The 23,016-nt window shown below is 47.9% G+C and overlaps 2 protein-coding genes and 1 long non-coding RNA gene across 6 annotated transcripts in view; 2 read left to right on the top strand and 1 right to left on the bottom strand.

The window, feature by feature from the left end:
- The window catches only part of ATG4A (autophagy related 4A cysteine peptidase), a 63,063-nt gene extending 62,079 nt beyond the window's left edge, over positions 1–984 (top strand). The window contains exon 13 of the mRNA XM_040468497.1: positions 455–984. Coding sequence (XP_040324431.1) covers positions 455–525 — 71 coding nt within the window. The 3' untranslated portion in view covers positions 526–984. The remainder of the gene's footprint in view (positions 1–454) is intronic.
- A 1,347-nt stretch (positions 985–2,331) lies between these two features.
- The window catches only part of COL4A6 (collagen type IV alpha 6 chain), a 314,655-nt gene continuing 293,970 nt past the window's right edge, over positions 2,332–23,016 (bottom strand). For all 4 annotated transcript variants that reach the window (XM_040468485.1, XM_040468487.1, XM_040468486.1 and 1 more), the window contains 17 exons: positions 22,735–22,878; positions 21,931–22,056; positions 21,315–21,496; positions 19,150–19,213; positions 18,484–18,558; positions 17,873–17,980; positions 17,672–17,779; positions 17,016–17,087; positions 16,572–16,697; positions 12,240–12,356; positions 11,751–11,912; positions 11,460–11,558; positions 9,515–9,661; positions 8,688–8,804; positions 7,596–7,787; positions 6,209–6,495; positions 2,332–3,957 (listed from right to left, as the gene is read on the bottom strand). In XM_040468485.1, the coding sequence (XP_040324419.1) occupies positions 3,697–3,957; positions 6,209–6,495; positions 7,596–7,787; positions 8,688–8,804; positions 9,515–9,661; positions 11,460–11,558; positions 11,751–11,912; positions 12,240–12,356; positions 16,572–16,697; positions 17,016–17,087; positions 17,672–17,779; positions 17,873–17,980; positions 18,484–18,558; positions 19,150–19,213; positions 21,315–21,496; positions 21,931–22,056; positions 22,735–22,878 (2,387 nt within the window). In that variant the 3' untranslated portion in view covers positions 2,332–3,696. The remainder of the gene's footprint in view (positions 3,958–6,208; positions 6,496–7,595; positions 7,788–8,687; positions 8,805–9,514; positions 9,662–11,459; positions 11,559–11,750; positions 11,913–12,239; positions 12,357–16,571; positions 16,698–17,015; positions 17,088–17,671; positions 17,780–17,872; positions 17,981–18,483; positions 18,559–19,149; positions 19,214–21,314; positions 21,497–21,930; positions 22,057–22,734; positions 22,879–23,016) is intronic.
- LOC121025764 (uncharacterized) lies at positions 13,408–13,808 on the top strand. Its single transcript, XR_005788140.1, has 2 exons — positions 13,408–13,515; positions 13,749–13,808. It is a non-coding gene; the product is annotated as an uncharacterized LOC121025764 (long non-coding RNA).

Genomic DNA, 23,016 nt, shown 5'->3' with positions numbered 1-23,016 from the left:
ATGGAAACCAATTTGACAATAAATTTCATATATAAATAAAAAAAAAAGTAAATAAAAAAAAAGAATTTCTAGCACTCGTCAGTGGCCCCATCTGTGGGTCTCCTCTACACATGCTTTTCTGCAGCAAAATTACTAAAACGTGCACAGTCTTGGGGCATCTGGCGGGGGCTCAGTTGGTTGAGCATCCAACTTCGGTTCAGGTCATAATCTCACAGTTTGTGAGTTTGAGCCCCACATCAGGCTTTGTGCTGATACTACAAAGCCTGCTTGGAATTCTGTCTCTCTCCCTCTGTCCCTCCCCGACTTGTGTTTGTTCTCTCTCTCTCTCTCTCTTAAAATAAATAAATAACTTTAAAAAAATTAAAACATGCCCAGTCTTAACTACTGAGTACCATATGGACCACTCCAACCTAAGTGTCAAGCTTTCTTCTTTTTCATTTCCATATCCTGATAGAATTCATCGACTCTACTGAGCAACTAGAGGAGTCTGACCTGGAGGAAGATTTCGAAATTCTGAGTGTATAGAATAATGGAACCTCATCTTGGTGATCTGTCTTCCACCTGGCACCAGAAGAACACGAAGCCCTTACATAACACTTTTCTAGTCAGCAAGTGCCTGATATGCCAACAGCATACAAACTTGATAGCAATCATGACTGAGCCAATCACCATTTCTCAAAAAACAAACAACAAGCAACCCTTCCCCAGAATGAACTAGAACAATCATGGAATGTAGGAGCAGACAGATTAGGAGCTGTCCCTTGCTTCCCAGCTTGTCTTACCTGGCCACTGCAAGTCTTCAGCTACTGAAACGAGAAGGTGGAGGGCAGACAGCAACTCCCACCTTGCTTCCAGCACCAGCAGAGGAGAGATGGTTACCCTGTGCTTCTTCACCCTTTCAGGTGTGACCTCTTTGGGGCTAAATACTAAGAAGCAATCTATTCTCTTTCTCTAATAATAAAGTGATTGCATCAGGGAGAGAAAGTTCTTGTTAAATTATTTGAATATGTGTTTTAAATAATTATAACTTACATCAAAAATGTGTCAAAGAAACTATATCAAATGTGCACTCATTGGCCTCCTTCCTATTTGAGGGAACCTCACCATTTGATGGGTTACTGTCACCGTCCTTACTGATGTTTTTTGTCAGATGTCACCCTATCCTTAAATCAAATCATGATCGCTTAAATCAGGGGTTGGCAAACTTTCTGTGAAGGGCCAAATAGTAAACATTTTGGGCTTTGCAGGCCACGTGGCCTCTGTCACAGCTACTCAGCTCTGCTGTTGAGGTGCAAAAGCAGCCAAATACAGCGTGCACACAAATGAACGTGGCTGTAAGCCAATAAAACTTTATTTACAAAAACAGGTGGTGAGCTGGATTTGGCCTGCAAGCTGTATAGTTAGCCAGTCACTGACTTAAATGTTGATTTGGGGGAACTAAAAAATTGTGTCTCAATTAGACTCCACTTTGGTTGGCAGTCATAATTAGAAAAAAATTATTCATGTGGTGACATTTAATCTTAAGTACATCAGATGCCATTCCAAACCACTTCAGGATGAGCAACAGAGTAAATCTTAAAATCTCTTCATCAAATTGGCTTTGCTAAACACTCTTTTGTGTGGATAAACCTCAAGTCCAAGTGGTGTCTTCCCATTTTCCTCTCCTTACCTGTTAACTTGTGTGCATTTCACCTCCCTCCTCCACCAAGTCCCAAGGAAGGCCAGCAACACAGCTTGAAAGCTCACACAAAACCCAAGTTTGCTTTGTTTTGCTTGTATATTTAGGAACATTAGAACATTTGTCTCCTTAAATTCCATTTTATTCTTTTTTTTTCCCAGTAGGTAGTATATTACAGTGGTTCAAAATTCAAAAGGTGCAAAATGGTATGCAGTGAAATGTCTGTGTCTCCCACAGGTCGGTTCCCTTCCTGAATGCTCCCAGTGTCGTTACTCTCTTGTTTATTGACCCAGAATATCTATATTCTGCATATACAAATATATGCATATATGTCTTAGATTTGGTTTCAACAACCTCGTTTCTCTACTTTCGATTTGTCTATAAAGGATCCTGTAGACCCAGAGAATAAAAACCCATTTCTTGAACTCTAGCCTGGATAGGGCTAAAAACAGTTATAGGCATATTTTGAAACAAGTTGTAGATTGGTTGCCTTCAGCCATTTGACTTTAATTGTATTTTTCCTGCCTCAGTGTTTTCTTGTAAAGCTCAGCTTGCATTAATAGGCTCAGGGCGGTGCGGGGGTGGGGTTCACAAATTGTAGTGAGACTGACTTTAGAAAAGTTTTCATCAAAGAATGTCAAAAGAGTCAAATGTTGATATTTAATTCCTTTTATTTGCAATATACAAGGCTGGCACCATGCTTATTACTGAGATAGGAGGTGAAAGTAACAATAACACAGATTATACTGATTATGCTTGGTCTGTGTTGGCACAGTTTACATAATATTTAAGGAAACAGAATCAGCTGGAAGGAATCACCTCATGTCAACATAGCTAAGTATTCTGGGAAAGTGATAGAGGAAATGGTGAAAACACATCCCCTGAATAGAATACAATATACTTTATAGTCAACTCAGGTTTTCTTTAGGTCTGCCAACTGCTAAAGAGAGGAGTGTGCTAGATTTTTATGAGGTTTAAAACCGTATTAAAATTGTTTAACAGGCTACCTGTGAAAGAGCAGTTGGATGGACATTTTAATGGAAAGTCTCTAACAGCCTCAAAGCGCAAAGGACCCAACACACCGGATCTTCGATCTGCCACCTTGCACACATCTGGATGGCATTTGAAATAAACAGGGACTTCTGAGAAATTGGGCCAAGGGATTTGCCTTTGCCTTTTTGTTCCTGGAGTCAAAAGCAAAATTCACACCTCCTTACCCATCCACCTCTCTAACCCCAGCCTGGGAGAAAGGGCTGTGGTTCTCATTTCCCTTGGTGGGCCTGGATGCATTTGGGGCATCCTCTGCTCTACTCTGGACCAGGCCAAGTCCTAGGTCTCTGGCCAGGGAGGGAGCCAGCAATGAGGAAGTGATTTGTCTACGACCCTATGAAGTTAATGAGCTCCCCTTCTAAGCATTCTGGGGCCAAGTTGTGCTCACCCTCCAAGGAGGCAAAGCTCACCCCAGGCTACTGGCTGGCACCCCATTCCAGGTCTGCTGCCTGCCTAGACACAGTGCATGTCCTTGAAGAGTGAGAGCTTGCCCCATGCAGGCTTGAGCCATCCATGAACATTCAGCCAGAGGATTCTTGTTTTTAATGTGGAAACACTGTGTTCTGGTTTAAGCCAAATAATGCATGGTGCTCTCTGGACATAAAGAAATGACTTACCAGCTATTACAAAGACCTTTCTGATCAAGGCAGTGAGGAAAGCCAGTGGTCTAAGGAAGCAGTAGCCCAGTGGGTCTTTCTGAGGTAGCCATGAATAATCACACAAACATCGGAATCAAATGGTAGCACCAGGTTGACTGAAATGGGACAGCAGATCTCAGTAGGGTGAGCTCACCCATTGGGCCTGAGGGTTGGGGCGACCAGTGTCCAGTACAGCCCAAATGAGACTCCAACGTACAACCTGACAGGTGGGCAATAGGGCTTGGGCCTTCCTTCTTCAGATCGTTGGGGTTTGTGAAGTGACCGTTGTGTGGGGGAGGGGAGGGCAAGTGGCAGGGTGGCAGCCCCCCCCTACAGGCTTTTCATACACACCTGGCAGCGGCTGACCCGGGTATGGAGCTGCCCAGCCTTCAGTGTTTCAGATACAGTTTCCTCCCTAAACTGCTGCCTCTCTTCCACTGTTGTCAGCCAGAAACTGTACTTGTTGGCAAAGTAGTGGCAGGTGCCCCGGGCCCCACTGCACTCGATGAAAGGAGTGGCACGAAAATCCTCCAGGCAGGAGCCGGGTGAGACCAGGGACTGGCCCCCGCCCTCGGCGCCAGCAGCAGTGTGCTGAAACAGACAGGGTCAAGTGTGTGAGCTGCACCTGCCATGGGAGGTGTGGGCCCTTCTGAAATGCTGGGCTCTTGGCTCTGCCCCAGCATCAGGAAAGCTGTGTTATAGTACCAGCGTCCGCTCATCCCTCCTTTGTAGCTCCTCAGGGCCAGGAGTGGCCCCTAGTGCCCTCCTAACCCACTGCATTTGGACACTGGGTACATCTCAGCCAGCGTCTCCCAAACTGCCACCGTCCCACTGAGTTTCAAGGTGTGTTCACTGCCTCTCCGCAAATCTCCACAGACAAGTCTGAGAAAGGCTGGATTAAGGAAGATGCAATAGATTTTGGAAAGCAGGTCTTCTCAGGGCCCTTGTAAACTCCCAGCCCTTGGTGGTGTACTCCAAGAGAGAGAGCGCACAATGCTCCACAAAGTGGTGAAACCACAGGCCCCTCCCCTAGCCTATCAATAGCACTCTGAGGTTACCTTTGTTAGAACTTATGTTTTCAGTCTGCACCACCCCCTTCAGGGCAACATGCAGTGCGTTTTGCTTGCTGAGTACAAGTGGGCATCGCATTTGGCCTAACGTCCTGGCCCTCACTTCAGGGCTCCCTCCGCATACAAGGTCAGGATTTCCCCATCAGTGCCACTCAGCCGATAGTCTCCAGTCACTGTACCCACAGTGGTGCCTGTGTCTCCACTCCCCATCCCCCCTCCTCTCTTCATGTCAGCTGGATTATTATCTGGACCACAAGAGGTGAGGAAGAGGCTTCATACACAGCCGGGTCAGCAAACGGCCAATGGGACAGATGGCCAAATAGGACGCTCAGGGATGGCATACTTTTTGGGACAGTTGGTCTCCATCTAAGTGACCTTTCCTGATAAATGCAGCATCAGAGTTTTCCTCGCTTTGATCCTCAGAAAACTTTCTAGAACAAACAACATGCTTCCCTGACTTACTAAATGGCAGACACTGTATATTTTACATTTTGCACATGACACAGGCTTATTGCTGTGAATGTTGGTTTTTGTGTTGGGCAATTGTGGAGGGGGCCCACACCAAGGGACACAGCTTGTGGAGTCCTTAGGCCACCTCTGAATCCTTTTCTCCCTCATTTCTTGTCTTTAGTAGGCATGTCTTATTGCTTCAAGATGCCATACTAGGCAGTCCAAATTCCCACCCTTATAGGTCTTCAGGAAAATATAGATATTCTAGTATGATAGAATTATGTGTAAAGTAAAAGCAAAGAGATTCTGAATAAGATCTTAAGAGTGATCCCATAAGCAAAACAGGTGAGATATTGTAAAGCTTTTGTAGCATTCCTTGTGGAAGTTCAGGGGCCTTTCCAACGTATTTCCCAGTCTGGGTGGTGGATAGGACAGAATGATAAGTGAGGTGATTCTATATTCCTTTGGGATAAGCTGCCCAATTCACATAGAGCAAAACGACGAAGGGCCTCAGCTCAGGTACGTACACCAATGTGAGGAAGCCTAAGGCTTTGGTGACTCTTCAAAGACACTTTCTCATCATGTCACCCCTGGCGATTTAGTAAAGAAGTTCTGGTGAGCCAGAGTACTTTGGTGGGTGCCACACTGGTTTTACCTGTGAGTTATTCTGGCCCTAAACCTGACTTTTTGCTCATTTAATGTCCCCCAATATTCACGGAATGTCATGGGAGGGACCTGATGCCTCCTTGGGCTTACAGACATTCTCAGCTCTTAGGATCACGACAGCCTTCCCACTGAGATGGAGAAGCAGCAAAAATCCCACCAATGAGGTACAAACACAGCGTGCCCTCATCTGAGTCTTTCATTAGGAGATGACAGTGGCCAGAGGGACCTAGGAGAGGGGGCAGAAGAGGAGAAATGTCCGTGCCCGGCCTGAGCAATGAGAGTATGTCCCGGCCTTCAGTGGGGACAGCCTCTCCCTCACTGTCCACCGGGATCAGGAGTTTCCTCCTTCCCTTGCTTGTGGCATAACTGAAGCAGGCATAAAGATGTTAGGGCCTTTGCTGGTGATTCATAGAAATTCTCATCCCTGGACCACTGAGTGCAAACTGCTCGATTCTATTCATAGAATTACCCATCATTTGTGCAGAGCTGAGCCTGCTTGGTCTTTAGTCAAGGCCAGTCCAAGCATGTTCCTTCTTTTCAAATTCTGTGGTTTCTATCTCATGCCACTTGAGCCTGAGGACCAGCTTGAAGCACCCTCCCAGGTCTCCCTGCGGTCCATTTCTACATTGGGGAAAGGGGGCAGTGCAGGGCCTTACCATGAGGAAGGAGTACCCAATCCAGAGGCTGCGCCAGCCCAGGGGGCACTGCGGGATGGTGATGTCCTGGCTGTGCACAGCAATGGCTTGTGAGGGTGCCTCACACACAGAACAGCGGCTGATGTACTGGGGAATCTGGGTCTGGCCGACGGGCATCATGGGAATGGGGGCGGTGGTGGACAGCCAGTAGGATTTATCATTGCGCCCAGCATAGTGGCACACTTCGTTGATGTTGCAATAGATGAAAGGCATGGTACTGAAGCGGGGCAGGCAGGAGCCAGCAAATCCTGGGAGGAGAAAAGGTGGGCAGGGGCAGGTAAGGTCTGGCTGAGATTATCCCCAGGGCCATTAGGACTGGACTAAATGGGTTTACGTGCAACTGCCTGGACTGGAGCAGGGGTGCCTCTCCTTACAATCCTGGCACACTGTACATACACTCAAGTCTGTGGGTCAAATCCTATTCTCAATGCACCAGGGAAGTTTGATAATGAAAAGAATCTTTTTTTAAGTTCATTTATTTTCAGAGACAGAGAGAGAGAGACAGACAGACAGACACAAGCAGGCTCTGCACTGTCAGAGAGGATGGAGCCTGAAGCCAGGCTTGAACTCATGAACCATGAAATCATGACCTGAGACGAAATCAGATGCCTAACTGAGCCACTCAGGCACCCTGAAAAGAACGTTTTTATAAGCCATGTAACAACTCCCTAATTAACCTGCTTTGTAGAACTAGCATTTAATAGACCGAATCTGCTGTTCACAGTCTGCATACCTGTAGACAACACAATTAATTATTGGGTAATCACTGTTGCCCCACAGGTCATCTCATTATTACTACTACTAATCGCTAATGTTTAATGGACACCTAATATGCCAAACATTGTTCTAAGCAGTTTACATTGGGTGATTCGTGCAACTCTTACACCACCCTATGAGATAGGTTCTAGAACTAGCTTTGTTTCCACTAAGGGGGAAGTGGAAGCTCAGAGAGGTTGAATAACTTGTCCAGGGTACCCAGCTAGTAAGTGGTAGAGTCAGGGATTAAAAACATTTTTTAAATGTTTTTATTTTTCAGAGAGAGCACACACAACTGAGCAGGGGAGGGGCAAAGAAAGAGAATCCCAAGCAGGCTCTGCGCTGCCTGACGTGGGGCTCAAACCCACGAACTTTGAGATCACGGCCTGAGCCAAGATCAAGAGTCAGACGCTTAACCCACTGAGCCACCCAGGCACCCCGGAGCCAGGGTTTAAACCTAGGTGTGCCTGATGCAACAGCTGGTGCTTGTTACCCACCACCAGTGGGCCCACCTAGGGCTGGGAGGACTGAAAAGGGTGGCTCTAGGTCCTTGGGATGGATGGCCATGGCTGGTGTCAGAGCCGGTACTTACCCAGGTCCTGGTTGTGGGCTTTCTCCTGCCCCTCCACGAACAGCAAGCTGTAACCCACCCACAGCTGGCTCATCCCGACGGGACACAGGGGCACCTGTTCCGACTGGCTGTGCTTCACCAACGTGTAACCCACTCTCGCGCTCTGCCCAGGCATTCCAGCCGTCCCGAAGGGACCCTTCTTCCCTGGAGCTCCTGAGACGGAGAGAGCAGAAAAGGGGCGAGCCAGTCATAACAGCAGCTACTGACGCTGTGCTGAGCATTGAGCAGGGCACATTGTATACACACGCGTGTTAGCTCACCGGATCCCCTTATCACTCCAGTTTGTAGATAAGGAAACAGGCTCAGAAGTCCCACAGCTGGTAAGCGGTAGACCTGGAAAGCCAACTCAGAGGAATCCAGCTACGGAGTCCCGTGTTTGAAAAAGCATGCTATCCAGCTTCCCTCCCACGGTCACCTGGCCTTGGGTCCTCTACAAGGGGATGAGGGGGCGGAGGGGGCTACTTCTTGGACCCTGCAGGCTCTCACAGGACATAAGTATACCTGCTGAATCTGAGGCAGCAATAGCAGAATTAGGGTTGGCAGGACAAAATCACACCCTCTCTCCCGCCCATGCAACGTGGCTAGTTAATCACACCACTTTCCCACCGAGCCTTGGAACTGTTTTCTACTCAGGACAACTGGTTTGCCATCTCTGATATAAAATGGGAGCTAAGTAGTGGCCATACGTTATCTCGAATTTTCTTGTCCCTTGAATCATCCCCTGCCCATCCATGTCAGAATCTGTGGGCAGAATATGGGCAGTGAGGGGCAGGGGTGGGGCATACTAGAGTATAGTCACAGCTCTCAAGAGCTGGAAGAGAACCCAGAAAAGGATTTGAAAGAGTCCTTTGCCTTCCAGAATGTAGGGCTCTAATCCTTCACAGGCTCAGAGGTGGGTGGGAGCGAATGGAATACAGTTCGGTTTTCCAGGCTCTTCGTAGTGCCAAACTTTACTGCCAGGTTTCCTGTTTCTCAGCTGTGAGATTCTGGCTCACCCCAAGGCCTCATACCCTCACAGAAACCCTCTGCTCCCTAGTGCTGACATCACCAGACCTTCGAGTCCTGGAGGGCCTTGCAGTCCAGGGAGACCAGGATCACCAAGAGGCCCAGGTGGGCCAATGAGTCCGTTGAGACCATCTTTTCCAGGGATGCCAGGTAATCCTTTGGAGCCTGCAAGGAGAGAAGGCTCACAGCAGCATACTCAATGGGGGAGGTCCAGAAGAGCCACCCCAGAGGAAAAGGACTCATGTGTCATGCCCAGGACTCACCAGGAGAGGGCGCACTTGTCATCATTTTAGAGCCCTCAGAGCTGAGCCTCCCGGGGATAGTCCTTAGATGGAGTCTGGACATCTGTCCTGGGACCACCACTCTGAATTTAGCCTTTCTGAGTCGCCTCACACCTATTTCCTCCTTCCTTCCTCTCCTCCTCCCAGCGACGCATACAATGCACAGAACCTGCCAGCGTCCCTTGTCAGAAACGAGGACCCCTAGGCCCAGAGAGACTACTAACTTACCCCAGTTGGTGCAAAGCTGGGATTGGAAGCTGGGTTTCCTGTCCCCCCAGCCCTGGGCTTTCTCCATTGCTCTTTATCCCCCACCACACTCTCACCTTCCCTCAGCAGCACATGAGAGAGGGACAAGCTGGCTGGAGTAGTTGCTATGCTCTGCCCACACATTCTCTAAAGCCAAGTAGAACTGCTGACCCAGCTGGCCCCCCTTCCTGGCAAGAAGCTTGGGAGCTTCATGAAGGACCAGAGGAGATGCTTGATGCGGGTGCCCCCTTGGGGCTGGAGTTCCCAGCCAGTAGCTTCAGCTTCTCAGCCAAGGCTATCTTAGCTCCCTGAGAAGTCCCCTTTCTCTGGTGCTGGTGCCCTCCTTACCTTGTAGGCCTACAGGGCCTTGAACCCCAGGGTCTCCCGTGAGGCCAGGGATGCCATCCATGCCCGGTTGACCCATGGGTCCAGGAGGAACCTGGACAGCTTCTGCAATTGGTGTTTGTCCAGGAGCACCCCGGGGTCCGGAAAAGCCTGCAGGCAAGCGGGGGACATGGAAATAGCAGGTAAAGGCAAAGGAGGCATGGGTCCCCAGAAGCCTTCCTTTCCACCTCACAATCGCCAGCTTTCTACTTTTCCTGTCCCCCCTGCCCCACCCCACAGTGCCCATTAGACACCTCTGGGGTGACTGCCACCACGCTTTACACAATGTCCCCCTTACGGATCTATCTCCCCAGCGAACTGGGAGATTCTTGAAGGCAGGGAATGGGTTATATTCATCTTGTTTCCTCAGGACCCAGCACAGAGACTGGTACGTGGTAGGCAAGTCAGGAAATGTTTGTTGCAAATAAGGTGGGCTGAGCTTTGGCTCAGGGCTGGGATGGTTGGTTTATTCACTTACTGGTCAGAGAACAGGGCCAAGGAGGCCAAGGGGATGCATCCAACCTCAGAGATTCAGTTGGCATCACAGCCTAGGACCCTGAGCCTGGCCTGCTGGTTTACTAAGAGAAGCCAAACAAGTCAATTCGCTTACTAATTCATTGAACAAATATCTCAAGTGCCTACTATGTGCCACACCCTGGTATATTAAGGGATGGAGGAGTGAATAAGACAGACCCGTTATGGGGATTATGGTCTGGTGATAAAGATGAAAAATGCATAACCTGACAAATACCATTAGTCTTACTGCAAGTTGTGAGAAGTGCTACAAAGGAAATGAACAGTGCAGTGACAGCGACAGGGAGCAGAGGGCGCTATGGAGTGGAGAGCCTGTTTAGAAAGAGTGACAAGTGGCCACTTACAAGCAGTGACATTTAAGCTGAGGCCATTAAGGAATAGAAGGCGTGGGGCGCCTGGGTGGCTCAGTCGGTTAAGCATAGGACTTTGGCTCAGGTCATGATCTCCCAGTTCATGATTTCAAGCCCCACATCGAGCTCTGTGCTGACAGCTCAGAGCCTGCAGCCTGCTTCAGATTCTGTGTCTCCCTCTTTGTCCCTTTCCTGCTCGCTCTCTGTCTCTCTCAAAAACAAACAAACATTAAAAAATTTAAAAAAAAGAAGGACCTGGGGGGCAGAGGGGCAAGAGTATTCCAGGAAGTAGAACTAGCATGTGCAAAGGCCCTGCAGTCAGCCCTGCAGAAAGAGGCTTGTGTGGCAAGAACAGGAACACAAAAAAAGAAGGGTTATGATGAGGATGAAGAGGGAGGTATCACATAGGACTTTGTGAGCCATAGTTTATTCCTATGCTATGGGAGGCCAGGGGGTGATTTATGTTTTTTAAGATCCCTCTGACCACTTTGTGAAGAAATAATTGTTGGGGGAGATGCACAACAGTGGAGGAAACAGAGAGATCAGGTAGCAAGTCACTGCAGTGATTCTCACGCGAAATGTCAGTGCCTTGGACCTGGGTGGCAGCAATGGAGGTGCCTAGAGGTGAGTAGATGCGAGGCACAGTTAGGAGACGTGACCCTCAGGGCTTGCTAATGGATTGGGTGCAAGCGAGGGGGATGGTGGTAAAGGATGGAGAGTGTCGTTCTTCCTTTCTGGATTGAGGAAATGGGTGAGTGGTGATGAGTGCAAACCAATGCCTGCCGATGCAGAAAGAATGTGGAGGGGAGATCAGTGGGCTGGACCCATGGTGGCAATGGTCTTCAGTCCTGGGAGCTGATGGAGGCAGAGATATCCTCAAGGTGGAAAAATAGCCTCCAGGGAGGAGCTTCATCCTGCTGCCCCAGACATCCAGGCTTTCTTAGCATGAGTCCTATAGGACAATTACCCTCAGACCCATCCCTCGAGGGAGCTCTGGATCAGCTGGGTACATGTTCTTAACTCACCTCTTGGCCCTGCCTTCCCCTTCATCCCGGGAAGTCCTGGGTCTCCAGGTGGCCCAACCTTGCCTGGAATCCCCATGAAGCCAGGCTCACCTCTCATGCCTGGTAAAGTCCAAAGGAAAGCAAGTCAGGGCCTGGCATGGTGGTGCTGGTGGGGGTTGGAGGGGTTGAGACTAGACAGATTTGAGGGAAAGAAGAACATTCTTAGCTGGCCTGTCTTCACAGGGCTGCAGGACGGAGCTGTCTCTAACTGCAGACTGGGTAAGGGCCCAACAGCCAGCCAAGCAGCCATACCTTTCAGTCCTAGCTCTCCAGGAAGGCCAGAGAAACCTGGAATTCCTTGGTCTCCCTTGGGCCCTTGACGGCCAGGAATTCCAGGGAAGCCAGGGTCTCCAGGGTCACCTTGATCAGAGGATAGCCCAGGGGGCCCTGGGGGCCCTGGAGGGCCTGGGCGGCCTAGGGATAAGATCAGAGAGGAATGAAGGCAGGTGAGAAGGAGGTGGCCACCACTGAAGGCCTCGGGGCTAATAGCAAGCCAAAGCCTGTTCCCAGGGCAGAGAACATTCCTTTGCTGCATCTGGGGTCCCAGTGCCTGGACCTTCCCAAACCCTTTTTGCAAATACAGCCCTTTGCAGTCCCCCATGTCCCTGTTGGGGGAGAGACATGAGGCCATGCAGGCCCATGCACATCCAGCAGTAGGAATGGGGCTGGACTGTATTAGGATCTCCCCAAACTGCGGACAGAAGGCAAAGGCCAAACCTCTTTTGGGTTTCCTGTCTTTACCTCGCTCTCCATCTAGGCCTGGTCGCCCGGGTTCGCCAGGCTGTCCTCCTATGACTGAAGGCAAGGAGAGGCCTGGGGCACCGGGCAGACCAGCAGGTCCCTGGAAGCCTGGGAAACCTGCAAATAATAAATAAAAGGGGCTGCATGGGCTTCGTGTGGCCAAGCTCTCAGAGAAAATGGAAATTAAAGCAGAAAAAGTGGAAGCGGCTAGATAGGGGGCCAGACCGGAGAACGCCAGCAGAGGGCGCTCTCCCTTCAGTCTCCCTTTGCAGCCGGTAGAGGAGCACGGGTCTCACACACGCTGACACACAGGGTCTCAGCGACTCCGGGTTCCCTGTGCCCCGTCCCCCGCCGACAGCAGGCGCCGTAGTTCATGAGGATGGACCTTTGGAAAGTTCTAGCTCCCAGCGTCGCTGGAAATGAAAATATTTTAGACAGATTTCCCTCAAACCGGGAAGAAAAGAAAGTATGACTGCAGCACCTGGAACTGAAGTCACACATTTTCATTAGCCAGTTATGTCTGATGGTGCCCAGAGAAGGTTACAAACTGAGGTGAGGCACCGACTCCAGCGAGTCCGAACAGACACCTGCTGGGTCAGAAATGGAGGTTGCAAGGACGCTGTGACTCCCAGTGTCTTCTAGGGCTAATTTCTGGGTCTTCTAGGCAAACTCAAAAATGCTTTTATAGGTAATTCATGATACCAGCTGAGTGCTTGCTTAATTGCCAATAGAACAAATTTGTCTACACTAAATCCCTTCCCCCTTTTTGGTCAAAGAAAAAAGCCATTTATTAGAGTAGATACAAGAATACTTGTTTGCTCACGTTTTAATACTGCGTGTTTTATGTTTGCGGAGCGATGTCTACTGTAATGTTCAAAACCAAAAAATTTCAACTGCTTAGGGAAGATTTATTTAACATTCACACGTCAACTACATACATGGAAACTATATGGGAAAACACATCGAAGCCATAGATACAAATGTAGAAGTCCATATTATACTTCTAGTATGAAAGAGATGTATTTATTATTTTGGTATCTTCTAGAAGAAATTCAAATGAAGAGAAATAGATTCACACTAGTTGATAAAGTATTCTGGGGGTTGAGATGATTTTTGTTTGTTTGTTTGTAACAATAAAATCCAAAAAGATTAGTGTGGAGTTATATTTTTCTGACAAGGAAGCCAAAAATATTAATGTTGAGTTTCTCATATTTAAGTAAAGAAATGGCAAATCCATAAAAACATGTAAAGAAAGATGGCAGATTGGTTAATTCAGGTTTTTTTTTTTTTATTTTTTTTCAACGTTTATTTATTTTTGGGACAGAGAGAGACAGAGCATGAACGGGGGGGGGGGAGGAGAAAGAGAGGGACATGGAGCAGCTAACAGGCTCCAGGCTCTGAGCATCAGCCCAGAGCCTGACGCGGGGCTGGAACTCAGGGACCGCGAGATCGTGACCTGGCTGAAGTCGGACGCTTAACCAACTGCGCCACCCAGGCGCCCCAATTCAGGTGTTTTTTTAACAGCTCATTTGTTAACTGAAAGTTGAGGAAATATAAAGAATAAAAAAAGAAATTTCAAGAAAATTCTCCAATTATTATAGATCTGGAAAAGAAACAAAAGGAAAACAAAAAGAAAAACTAGCTTCAAAGTCACATGGTGCTACTTTTAGTATGGTCAGTTATGTCTCGATGAATCTTTGAAGTATTTTTCTTTTTCACAAGGGTAAAAATCTGAAAAGAAAGACATATTGGTTTTTTTTTCCTGAAAATATACCTTTATATGTAATACATATCTATGCTGAAATTAAGTGAAAACCAATAAATAAGACATCATATAGTAGTGTGGGCAGCACACAGATTGTTAGAAGCTCCCATAGCAGTTTTTGGAGCTGCCTTCTCTTTTTACCTGTTTCTTGATTTTAGAATTACACCAATATATCATTAAACCTGAAACAGAGGTACTTCTGATCTCAAGTAGTAAAAAAAAAAAAAAAAGAAAAGAAAAAAAAAAAAAGCTCGCATATTTTTTTAAGAATGAGACACTTTAAATGAGCACATGAAAATGCACAATGGCATGTTTTTCCAACTCATTTCGGTGTCAGAGACTTAAAATAATCCCTAGGGGCACTTGGGTGGCTCAGTTGGTTAAGTGTCCAACTTCAGCTCAGGTCACGATCTCATGGTTTGTGAGATGGAACCCCGCATCGGGCTCTGCTCTGACAGCTCGGGGCCTGGAGCCTGCTTCCCTATTTTGTGTCTCCCTCTCTCTCTGCCCCTTCTCCTCTAATACTCTCTCTCAAAAATAAACATTTAAAAATTCATAAAAAGACAGAAAACCCTAAATATACAAATGCAGCTTCTAAATATTTAGTGCAAATATGAAAATGAATGACATAATTCAGAATTATTTAGATAAAGGTATTACAGGGACAAGGATCGCTTTTGGAAGTTTGCTTAGGGGTAAATCTTCATTTTACCCTGATTTCTATGATCATGTCAGAGATAGGTTCCTCTGGGGGGGGGTATGATATTTGCTGTATACTTTTAAAACATTGTTTTAATTAGATACTGAGAAGAGCAGAAGAATATTTATAAATCATAAGTAAAAAATAACCCAGATACAATGAACACCTCTGTTCAAATGACCCAATTTAAGAAAAAGAAGATAACATTACCTTTGAATTTCTGTGCATGCCCTTTACAGATCCTACCCTCTTCCTTGACTCTCGGGTGCAACCACTCCTGAATTTTGTGTTCAGCACCCCCACGCTTTGCCCATGTATATCTGTGTCCCTAAACAATATATTGGTTGTTTGCATTTATTTATAAACTTTTAACAGTGGGATCATACCCAACGTATTTCTCTGCGACTTGCTTTTTTTTTTTTTAATCAACATTATGTTCCTAAAACGTATCCATCTTGACATGTGCTGTTTACTGAATTTGTAATTGTGATTTTTATTACCTCAGACAGCGAAAGGAAATGGATAATTTAATGGCCAGGCATTCATAGTCAAGATTTGAAAACATTTGGGTTTTGCTTCTATCTGAGTCCCCTCTTTGCTACCTCCTGTGAAAGAAGCCACACAATCTCCCTACAGGCTCAGGCTGTGTTTGAGCTTTCCCTCTGGAGAAGCTGCTGGCTTTCAGAAAAGAACAGGTTTGTCCAGACCAAAGGAAAGAGTAAATGCAGACAGAGCAGATGCACCAATATAAAATCCAGCAGAAAATGAATTAATGTAGGAATTAGATCCTGGAAAACATACACACATTATACAACCATGCACATAAACAAAGTGTGGTAGGACCTCAAGCCCTAGAACTATAACAGAGGAGCAGAGCATTTTGCAAACATGATTTCCTCAGGTACCACGCAATGATATACTGGGCAACATTTCTTGAGTACTTACAATGTGCCAGGTGCTGCACTAAGTGCTTTTATACGTATTACCTCACTCCTCATTGATTCTCCACCAAACCTGTGCAGTAGATTCTCTTATTATGCCCATTTTACAGAAAAGGAACATTAAGAGTTCACTGGGGATTGAGGGACAAGTAACTTCCTTGTTCAAGGTCATACAGCTAGTGAGATGTAGAGCTGGAATTTGAATCCAATGGTCTGATTTCAGAGCCCATACTCCTAGCTGTGATGCTACATTGAATTCATTTCCTGTTTTACATTGAGTGCAATGTATATGGGTCTTCAGAACATTTCTGAGGAGAGTAAAAGAATCAGAATTAATTCTATTTGTGAGGTGGGTAGAGGGAGGCTCAGAGACTTCAGAGGATATAATGAGTCAGGGGCCAAGATCAGGGCAAAACCTGTTTGCTAGTAACCTATGAATCCTAATTGAGTGCTTGTGTGTGCCTGTCCTAGGGAGACATTTATCCTCTTAGTCTTGGGCTCCTTCCAGCAGCCGCACTGTCTTCTCAGGGCCTCAGGAGGGCGATCCACGCTGGACATTGAGGAACTTCTGGCAAATCTCTTGCTAAGTGGACAAGCCCTGTCCCTCGGGGCCATTAATCTCAGGCTTTGGCCAAGTGGGCAAGACAGACCCTGAGGTTAATAAGGGAGAGCAGGAGGGAACTCACTAGACTATTCCTTGACACTCCTTCCAGGAAAGCCCTAGCATTGTAGCATGGCCTCCCTTCTCTTTCTCAGAAGTCAGTTCTACTGGGTTCTGAGATCCCCAGAAGTGTGAAGACATGCACAATCCCCAGTGAACTCTTAACTCTCAACCCTGTAAGCCACATGGTCCTGATGAGCCCCAGCCTTGGCTCCCTAGCCAGGCCTTACTCAACTTCTATAAGGCCTGACTTGGGCCCACTTACCTCGACCACCTCTCTGTCCTTTCACTCCTGGCTTCCCTGGGGCTCCGATGCCAATTCCTGGAGAACCTTTTTCCCCTTTGCGACCAGGCAGGCCAGCTGGCCCAGGCACACCGGTTATACTAGGTCCTAGGAGGAGAAGCAGAAAGAGGAGGACAGAACTCAGTGCAGGTGAGGCCTTCATGCCTCGCTCACTTGCTGGAGGCCTGCCTGACATACACAAGAAGCTGAATACTGACAAAACAGGAAGGAGAGCTCATTCTGGATAGAAAGACAGACTCTTTCTTCCTTTCTCCACAAATCAAGGCACCTCAAATTGGGGGCTGGCAAGGAGATCCATGAGTTTAAGGATATAGGATACAACACAGTTGAGAACTCATGGCCAGCCCTTGCCAGCCTTCTGGAAGAACTGGCACTCTCCTGCTTGCCCTTGAGGATCTTCCTAACCTGGAGTTCCATGGGTTCCCTTGGTTCCTGGAAGCCCATTCAGTCCATGTAAACCAGGAAGTCCAGGGAAACCTGAGAGGAGAGAAGATCAGAAATGGCTCCAGCAACTCTGAATCAGGAAGGGTCCACAAAAGGTCTTGCCCCCAAGGGCACTGCAAAGATTGGGGTCTTCCTAGAGGCATAACTTAAGGCCCTCAGGGAGACCGAACCACCCCTAACCTCCACTCTCCACCTTTGCTTTTCCTGACTCTCAGTAGAAACCAATACAGCTTTAAGAGCAGGGTGGTAGATAATTACATATCTTCAAGAATGCCAAGTGGCAATGCCAAGGTCTTGAGTTGCCAGCTCCCAGAGACTCACTGCCCAATCTTGAAGTCAGGGAAAGGCTATATATACCAGGACAACAACTTTCCTCGCTAACTCTTCTCTCCATGGATTCCATGTTCTCCTCTTCACATTCTTGCTTGCCCTCCATTCCTCCTCCTCCTCCTTCCCCCTTCCCATTATCTATCACACGGCCCCATCAATGACTCCCCTGGATGTGGCTTGCCCCAGATAGTGTCTCACAATATAAAGTAGTTGCTGTTCTTTTTTTTTTTTTTTTTGGTGGGGGGGAGCAGAAACCCTCTCCCCACTTCCTCCTCTAAAATACATACCTTTGGTTCCTATTAGGCCGGGGGCTCCCAGGGGCCCAGTGGCCCCTGGATGGCCTGCAGAACCCGGTAGCCCTGGATTTCCTCTCATGCCTGCAATCCCAGGGAGTCCTGAAAATGAAAGCAAGGTAGCGGGACAGAAAGGGTCATGGCTTAAAGCTAACCCTTACTTTATCAGAGTAAAGTCGTCCTGTTGCACAATACCTGGGGAGCCAGGAAGGCCAACATCTCCAGAAATACCAACTTTGCCATCTTCACCTTTGCTTCCTGGGAAACCCACGTCACCAGCTAGTCCATCTTTTCCTTTCACACCTACAAAATCAAGAAAGATGCTGAGTGATTAGGCCACATTTTGGGCAATGTATTTCTCCAAGGGAGGGAGGGAGTGAGCAGGAAGGTGAAGCCATTTGACCTGCCAAGAGAGCTAGGTCCAGTGAAACGACTCTGAAAATGATGGTGGCAGCTGTAACTTCCCATTTGAAAGGTGCTGCCCGGTAAAGATAGTAAACTTGTTCTCGAGTGCCCCCAGAAGTAGGAGCAATGGGTAGAAATGTTCAAGAAACTGTTTAGATAACAATAAACTAAGGAGGTTGACGCCATCATCTCAAAGGTCTTATTAGACTTATCTCCATGAGTCTTGAAGGAGGAGCAGGCTAGTTTGCTTGGGGAAGCTGTGGGCTGCCAGTCAGGTAGGAATTTTTCTGCATTGGACTTGCAGAACTTGCAGAACTTGGGGTTGACCTCCCAAGTTCCTCCTGATCCTCAGTGTGAAGGAGTCTGTGAAACACATGAGGTCAAAAGTACAGTGGACTTACCTTTGAACCCAGATGCCCCAGGTTGTCCCTTGAGTCCCAGGCTACCGGAAATTCCAAGGGTCTGGCCTTGATCTCCTGGGGATATAAAGATATTGTTGAAGTGGTCAGGAGAAGCTATAGCTCATTTTGTAGCAGAGATCTTTTGATGGCAAAACCTTTTCAGATTCCATGTAGACAGAGGATGTCTTTGACAAAAGTATGCAGTGGGTAGAAGGTAACCAATCACCAAAAAAAGGCTGGGATGCTCTCAGCCTACTGGCAAGAAATGCTGCTACAGGAAGCATATCTCCACTGGGAAGACATTGCTAGCTTCAGTATGGGCAGGGAAGATGATAGAAGGAGGGGCATCAGAACATCACCAGAATGGAACAATGATGGCAGCAAGGATGGGAACTTTTCCTGCCCAGTGGGCTGGGTTCAACAGGGGAAAAGACTGTCTAGAGCCGACGTTCTCCTCTGTTGCTGAGTCTGGAAGGCACGTGGGTCAAACCACTGTTTGTCACATGTCTATGAGGAGTAGAGACTGCAAATGGGGTTTGGCCAAAGGGGAAATGTAAATCAATTCACTTTCCTTTAAACACAGAGCTTCCTTCCAGAAGAGCCCTGCACCTGCTAGAAATCCACCTTGCTCTGGAAAAACACATTAAAAGAGAAAATGTTTCTCACCTTTTGAACCTGGGAGACCAGATGCTCCTGGGAGTCCAGGAGCTCCATTGAGACCCTGTGAACCCTTTGAAGCAATATGTAAATCATTATTTCTGCCCACTGCTCAGGGCCTCCCATGCTCTCACCCGCCCCCCCTCCCTGAACTGCTGCCTGTATGCTATGGCAGGGGTGAAGTGGGTTGCGGGGTGGGGGGCATCCTCCAGAAGGGAAGGTGATGAGCAAAGGGTAGAAATGCATACTCAGATGTTTTAGGGGAGGGATTCTTTCTGCAGATGAATCCTGGTCTCATCATTCATCACTTCCCAATGCCTATCCGAATTGGAATCTTGGGAAATCAGGTGTGGCTGTTCTGGCAAGTCTCTTACAAAACACAGGACGTGACAGTTAGGCCGGGTACTGCAGGTGCACTCTGGAGCCATTATGCACAAGAGGAAGTATTGCTTCACCATGCAGAGCTACAGCCCTCAGCCACAGATTCTGTAAGCTGTGGCTTCCTGCAAGGAACCAGTTAGCAGGCTGTATGTGTGTATACTGGAATCTGAATTTGGGCTAATGTTACCATTTTCAGAGGATAAACTGACTTTATGACTAATGTCCAACACACTATCGGAGTCTGGGAAGTGGGCATGTCAGCTGCTATCAGTATAGTTATTCCTCTGCTATCTGGTATAGTTTTGATTTGTTGTGATGTCCCTACTAAAGACATACACTACCTAGTGCCTTGGGTGGGAGTCTAAGCTCTGGACCAGGTCACTGTGCTCACTGACCCACTACCTAGGATACCTCCTACATTTGCCTTACTTTTTCTGCACAGTGGGATATCTGCTAATTCTGAGCCTTTGCTCATGTTGGGACCCCTCCCACTTTGACTCCATTCCTCTTAGTGCATGAGTAGCAAGGACCATCCAGCTGAGAATGATTTCTTTTGCAGTTGCTTCAGGGGTGTGTGTGTGTATGTATGTATGTATGTGTGTGTGTGTGTGTGTGTGTGTGTGTTCTCTCCATCAGATGGACTGAGACTTTTAAAGGACAGGGACTTTGGGGCACCTTGGAGGCTCAGTCGGTTAAGCATCTGACTCTTGATTTCAGCTCAGGTCATGATCACATGGTTTGTGAGTTCAAGCCCCACATCAGGCTCTGCACTGACAGTGTGGAGCCTGCTTGGGATTCTCTCTCTTCTTCTCTGCCCTCCCCAGCTCGTGCATGCTCTATCTCTCAAAATAAATAAATAAACTTAAAAAGATAAATAAAGGACAAGGACTTTGCCTGTAAGGAGCACAGGTGTTCTGTGACCTAGTTCATTCAGCCCCTTCAATACTGCTACAAGTATTGCTACTACTTATTTAGAGCCCACTATTTGCCAGATACTGTGCTAATTGCTTTACACATATCATCTCCTTTAATCCTCATTGCTGTCTGAAGGAGGTTTGAATATTGTTCCCATTTTGTGCATATGAGAAAAGTGAGGCTCAGACAAGTTAAGCCATATGCAAAGAATCATAGAGCTAATGAGCCATGGAGCTGAGACTCAAACCCAAATGAATCTCATTGCTACCCCTACTCTACCATCCTGCCTTTTAAGAACCCAGACAAGCTGGTTTGATTATTTGCCAATCGTTGCCTTGCATGGAAGCAGCAATGACCTTCCTGAAATCAAAAAATATCCAGAGGCCTGTACCAAATCCTTATGATGTGCCAGGCTCAATGAGTGATACTGGCAGAGGGGTGCAAACAAAAGAGCAGGTAAGGCAGTTCTTGTTCTCAAGTCATAATGACCTCATTGAGGAAATCAGACCCATGCAGAACTGATTGGGATTCATATAAGCAGTGAGAAATGCAGCATGCCAGCAGGGAGGAAGCTCAGGGACTCCTGGAGGAATGGGTGCCTGGGCTGGGGCCCAGAGCATGGGTAGGCATTGGGCAGTTAGCTGCAGAGTAGCAGGCTCTGGCACACAGGAGAGACAACATGAACAAAGGCCCAGAGGCAGGGACATTCAGGAGAGGGTGGGAAGACCTGTCAGGCTCAATGAGAGGACTCTGTCCAGGATGAGCTGGGGGAGGGGTCTGGGAAGTGGGCTGGGGCCAGAAAGATGGGCAATAGGGGCATGTCCCCCTGCTATGGAGGCCCTTCCCTGGTGGAGAGACAAAGATCTGGGCACACTTACACTTGCTCCTGGTATTCCTGGGAAACCTGTGATTCCAGGGGACCCTTTAAGGCCGGGTAAGCCCCGTAATCCAATGGAGCCAGGGGGGCCTGGTTTCCCTTTAAGTCCCTTGATGATACTGGGGAGGCCGGGAACTCCAGGTAAGCCTGGTGGCCCTGGGGGGCCAGCCTCTCCTTTGTCACCTGGGAAAGACACAAACAAGCTTAGAAAAAGGACTCTGGGCAAGAAAAAACCTGCTCCCCCAAGGCGCAGGTACCCTGGATCACAGCTAACCTTGGGGACGGTTAGCTTGGGGGTGAAGGTGTGGGTGGGGGAGGTGCCTTCAGCCTTAGGGGGCACCAGTCAGGGCCACCCCAGCTCTAGCACTGCTAGTGCCCACGCCCCATCATCCGCCAGGCTCCTCCAGGGGTACGACAGCCTCTGGCTCAAAACCTCAGTTTCCTGCAGTGGCAGTGAAAACTGGCAGCCTCAAAGTCCAGCACCCTTCAGGCCCAGAGAAGGCAGACTCCTTGGAACCCTGGTTGCCACCCATACTGCCAGTCTAGGGGGTCTTGCCCTTTCTCAGGAGGGAGGTTAAATTTGAGCATTTCTCTTGCCCCATTGCCTGCCCCAGCACCTCTGGGCCCAGGAAATCCGTAAGATCCAGCTGAGCCTCTAGAGCCTTTGTCTCCTTTCAGCTGCAGGTTCAGGATTGGAGGTTGTGGACTGGGGATTCCAGCTGGCCCTGGGTCACCTCTGTCTCCTGCAGGGGTGGAGATTGCAAGACCCTCGTGAAAGGAAGCTTACACACGGAGTCAGGCATGAGCTGACCATTCATCTCAGCTCTTCCCCTCTCTGTCCCCCCTCCCACCCCAGGCTTCCTTTCTGGGCCCTTTCTTGGCCCTGTTTCCCCAACTTTGCATCAGTGTGCATGCCCTGTCCTTTGACAAGCCCAAGGTTCATCAGCAACTTTGGCCCCACTCAAAAGCCTCCTCCACTGAGTATCTGGGAATGTATGATGGGGCCTCTAATATGCAGTGATAACTCAGAAGTGATTAGATCTCTCGGTTTAAAAGGACTTCATTTAGGGGGGCATCTGGGTGGCTCGGTCAGTTAAGTGTCTCTTGGTTTCAGCTCAGGTCATGATCTCACGGTTCCTGAGTTCAAGCTTCACACCCAGCTCTGTGCTGACCTTGCGGAGCCTGCTTGGGATTCTCTCTTTCCCTCTCTCTCTGCCCCTCCACTGCTCATGCACTTGCATTCTCTCTCACACACACAATAAATAAAAACTCTAAAAAAAATAAAAAGACCTCATTCAGAAGCCCCAAATCTTATTATCTAACACAAGACTGTTATAAGCCACACCAGGAACAAAGTTGACACACAAAATGTACATTGGGAAGCATGGCCAGCAGGTTCAGAATTCAGTGCTCCAGCTTACCTTTTTTACCAGCACTACCAGCCCGTCCAGATGGTCCCACCTTTCCGGCTGACCCAGAAATGCCCTTTAATCCACTTGCACCAGGAATACCAGGGAGACCTGGTATCCCTGGAAAACCTACCAGCCCAGCAGATCCCTTCTCACCTGTTGAGAAAAAAGAACTTCGATTATGATCCCTCTTTTACATACAGAGAAATGGAAGCACAGAGAGGCTTACCCCAAATGGAAGTACTTACCCCAAATCACACAGCTAGGAAGTTGTAGAGAAGGGATTCAAACCCA

The sequence above is a fragment of the Herpailurus yagouaroundi genome, unplaced genomic scaffold (genome assembly GCF_014898765.1).
Source record: "Herpailurus yagouaroundi ecotype Mexico unplaced genomic scaffold, PumYag 67700, whole genome shotgun sequence".
Classification (NCBI taxonomy): domain Eukaryota; kingdom Metazoa; phylum Chordata; class Mammalia; order Carnivora; family Felidae; genus Herpailurus; species Herpailurus yagouaroundi.
This window is presented reverse-complemented; position numbering and strand designations above follow the sequence as displayed.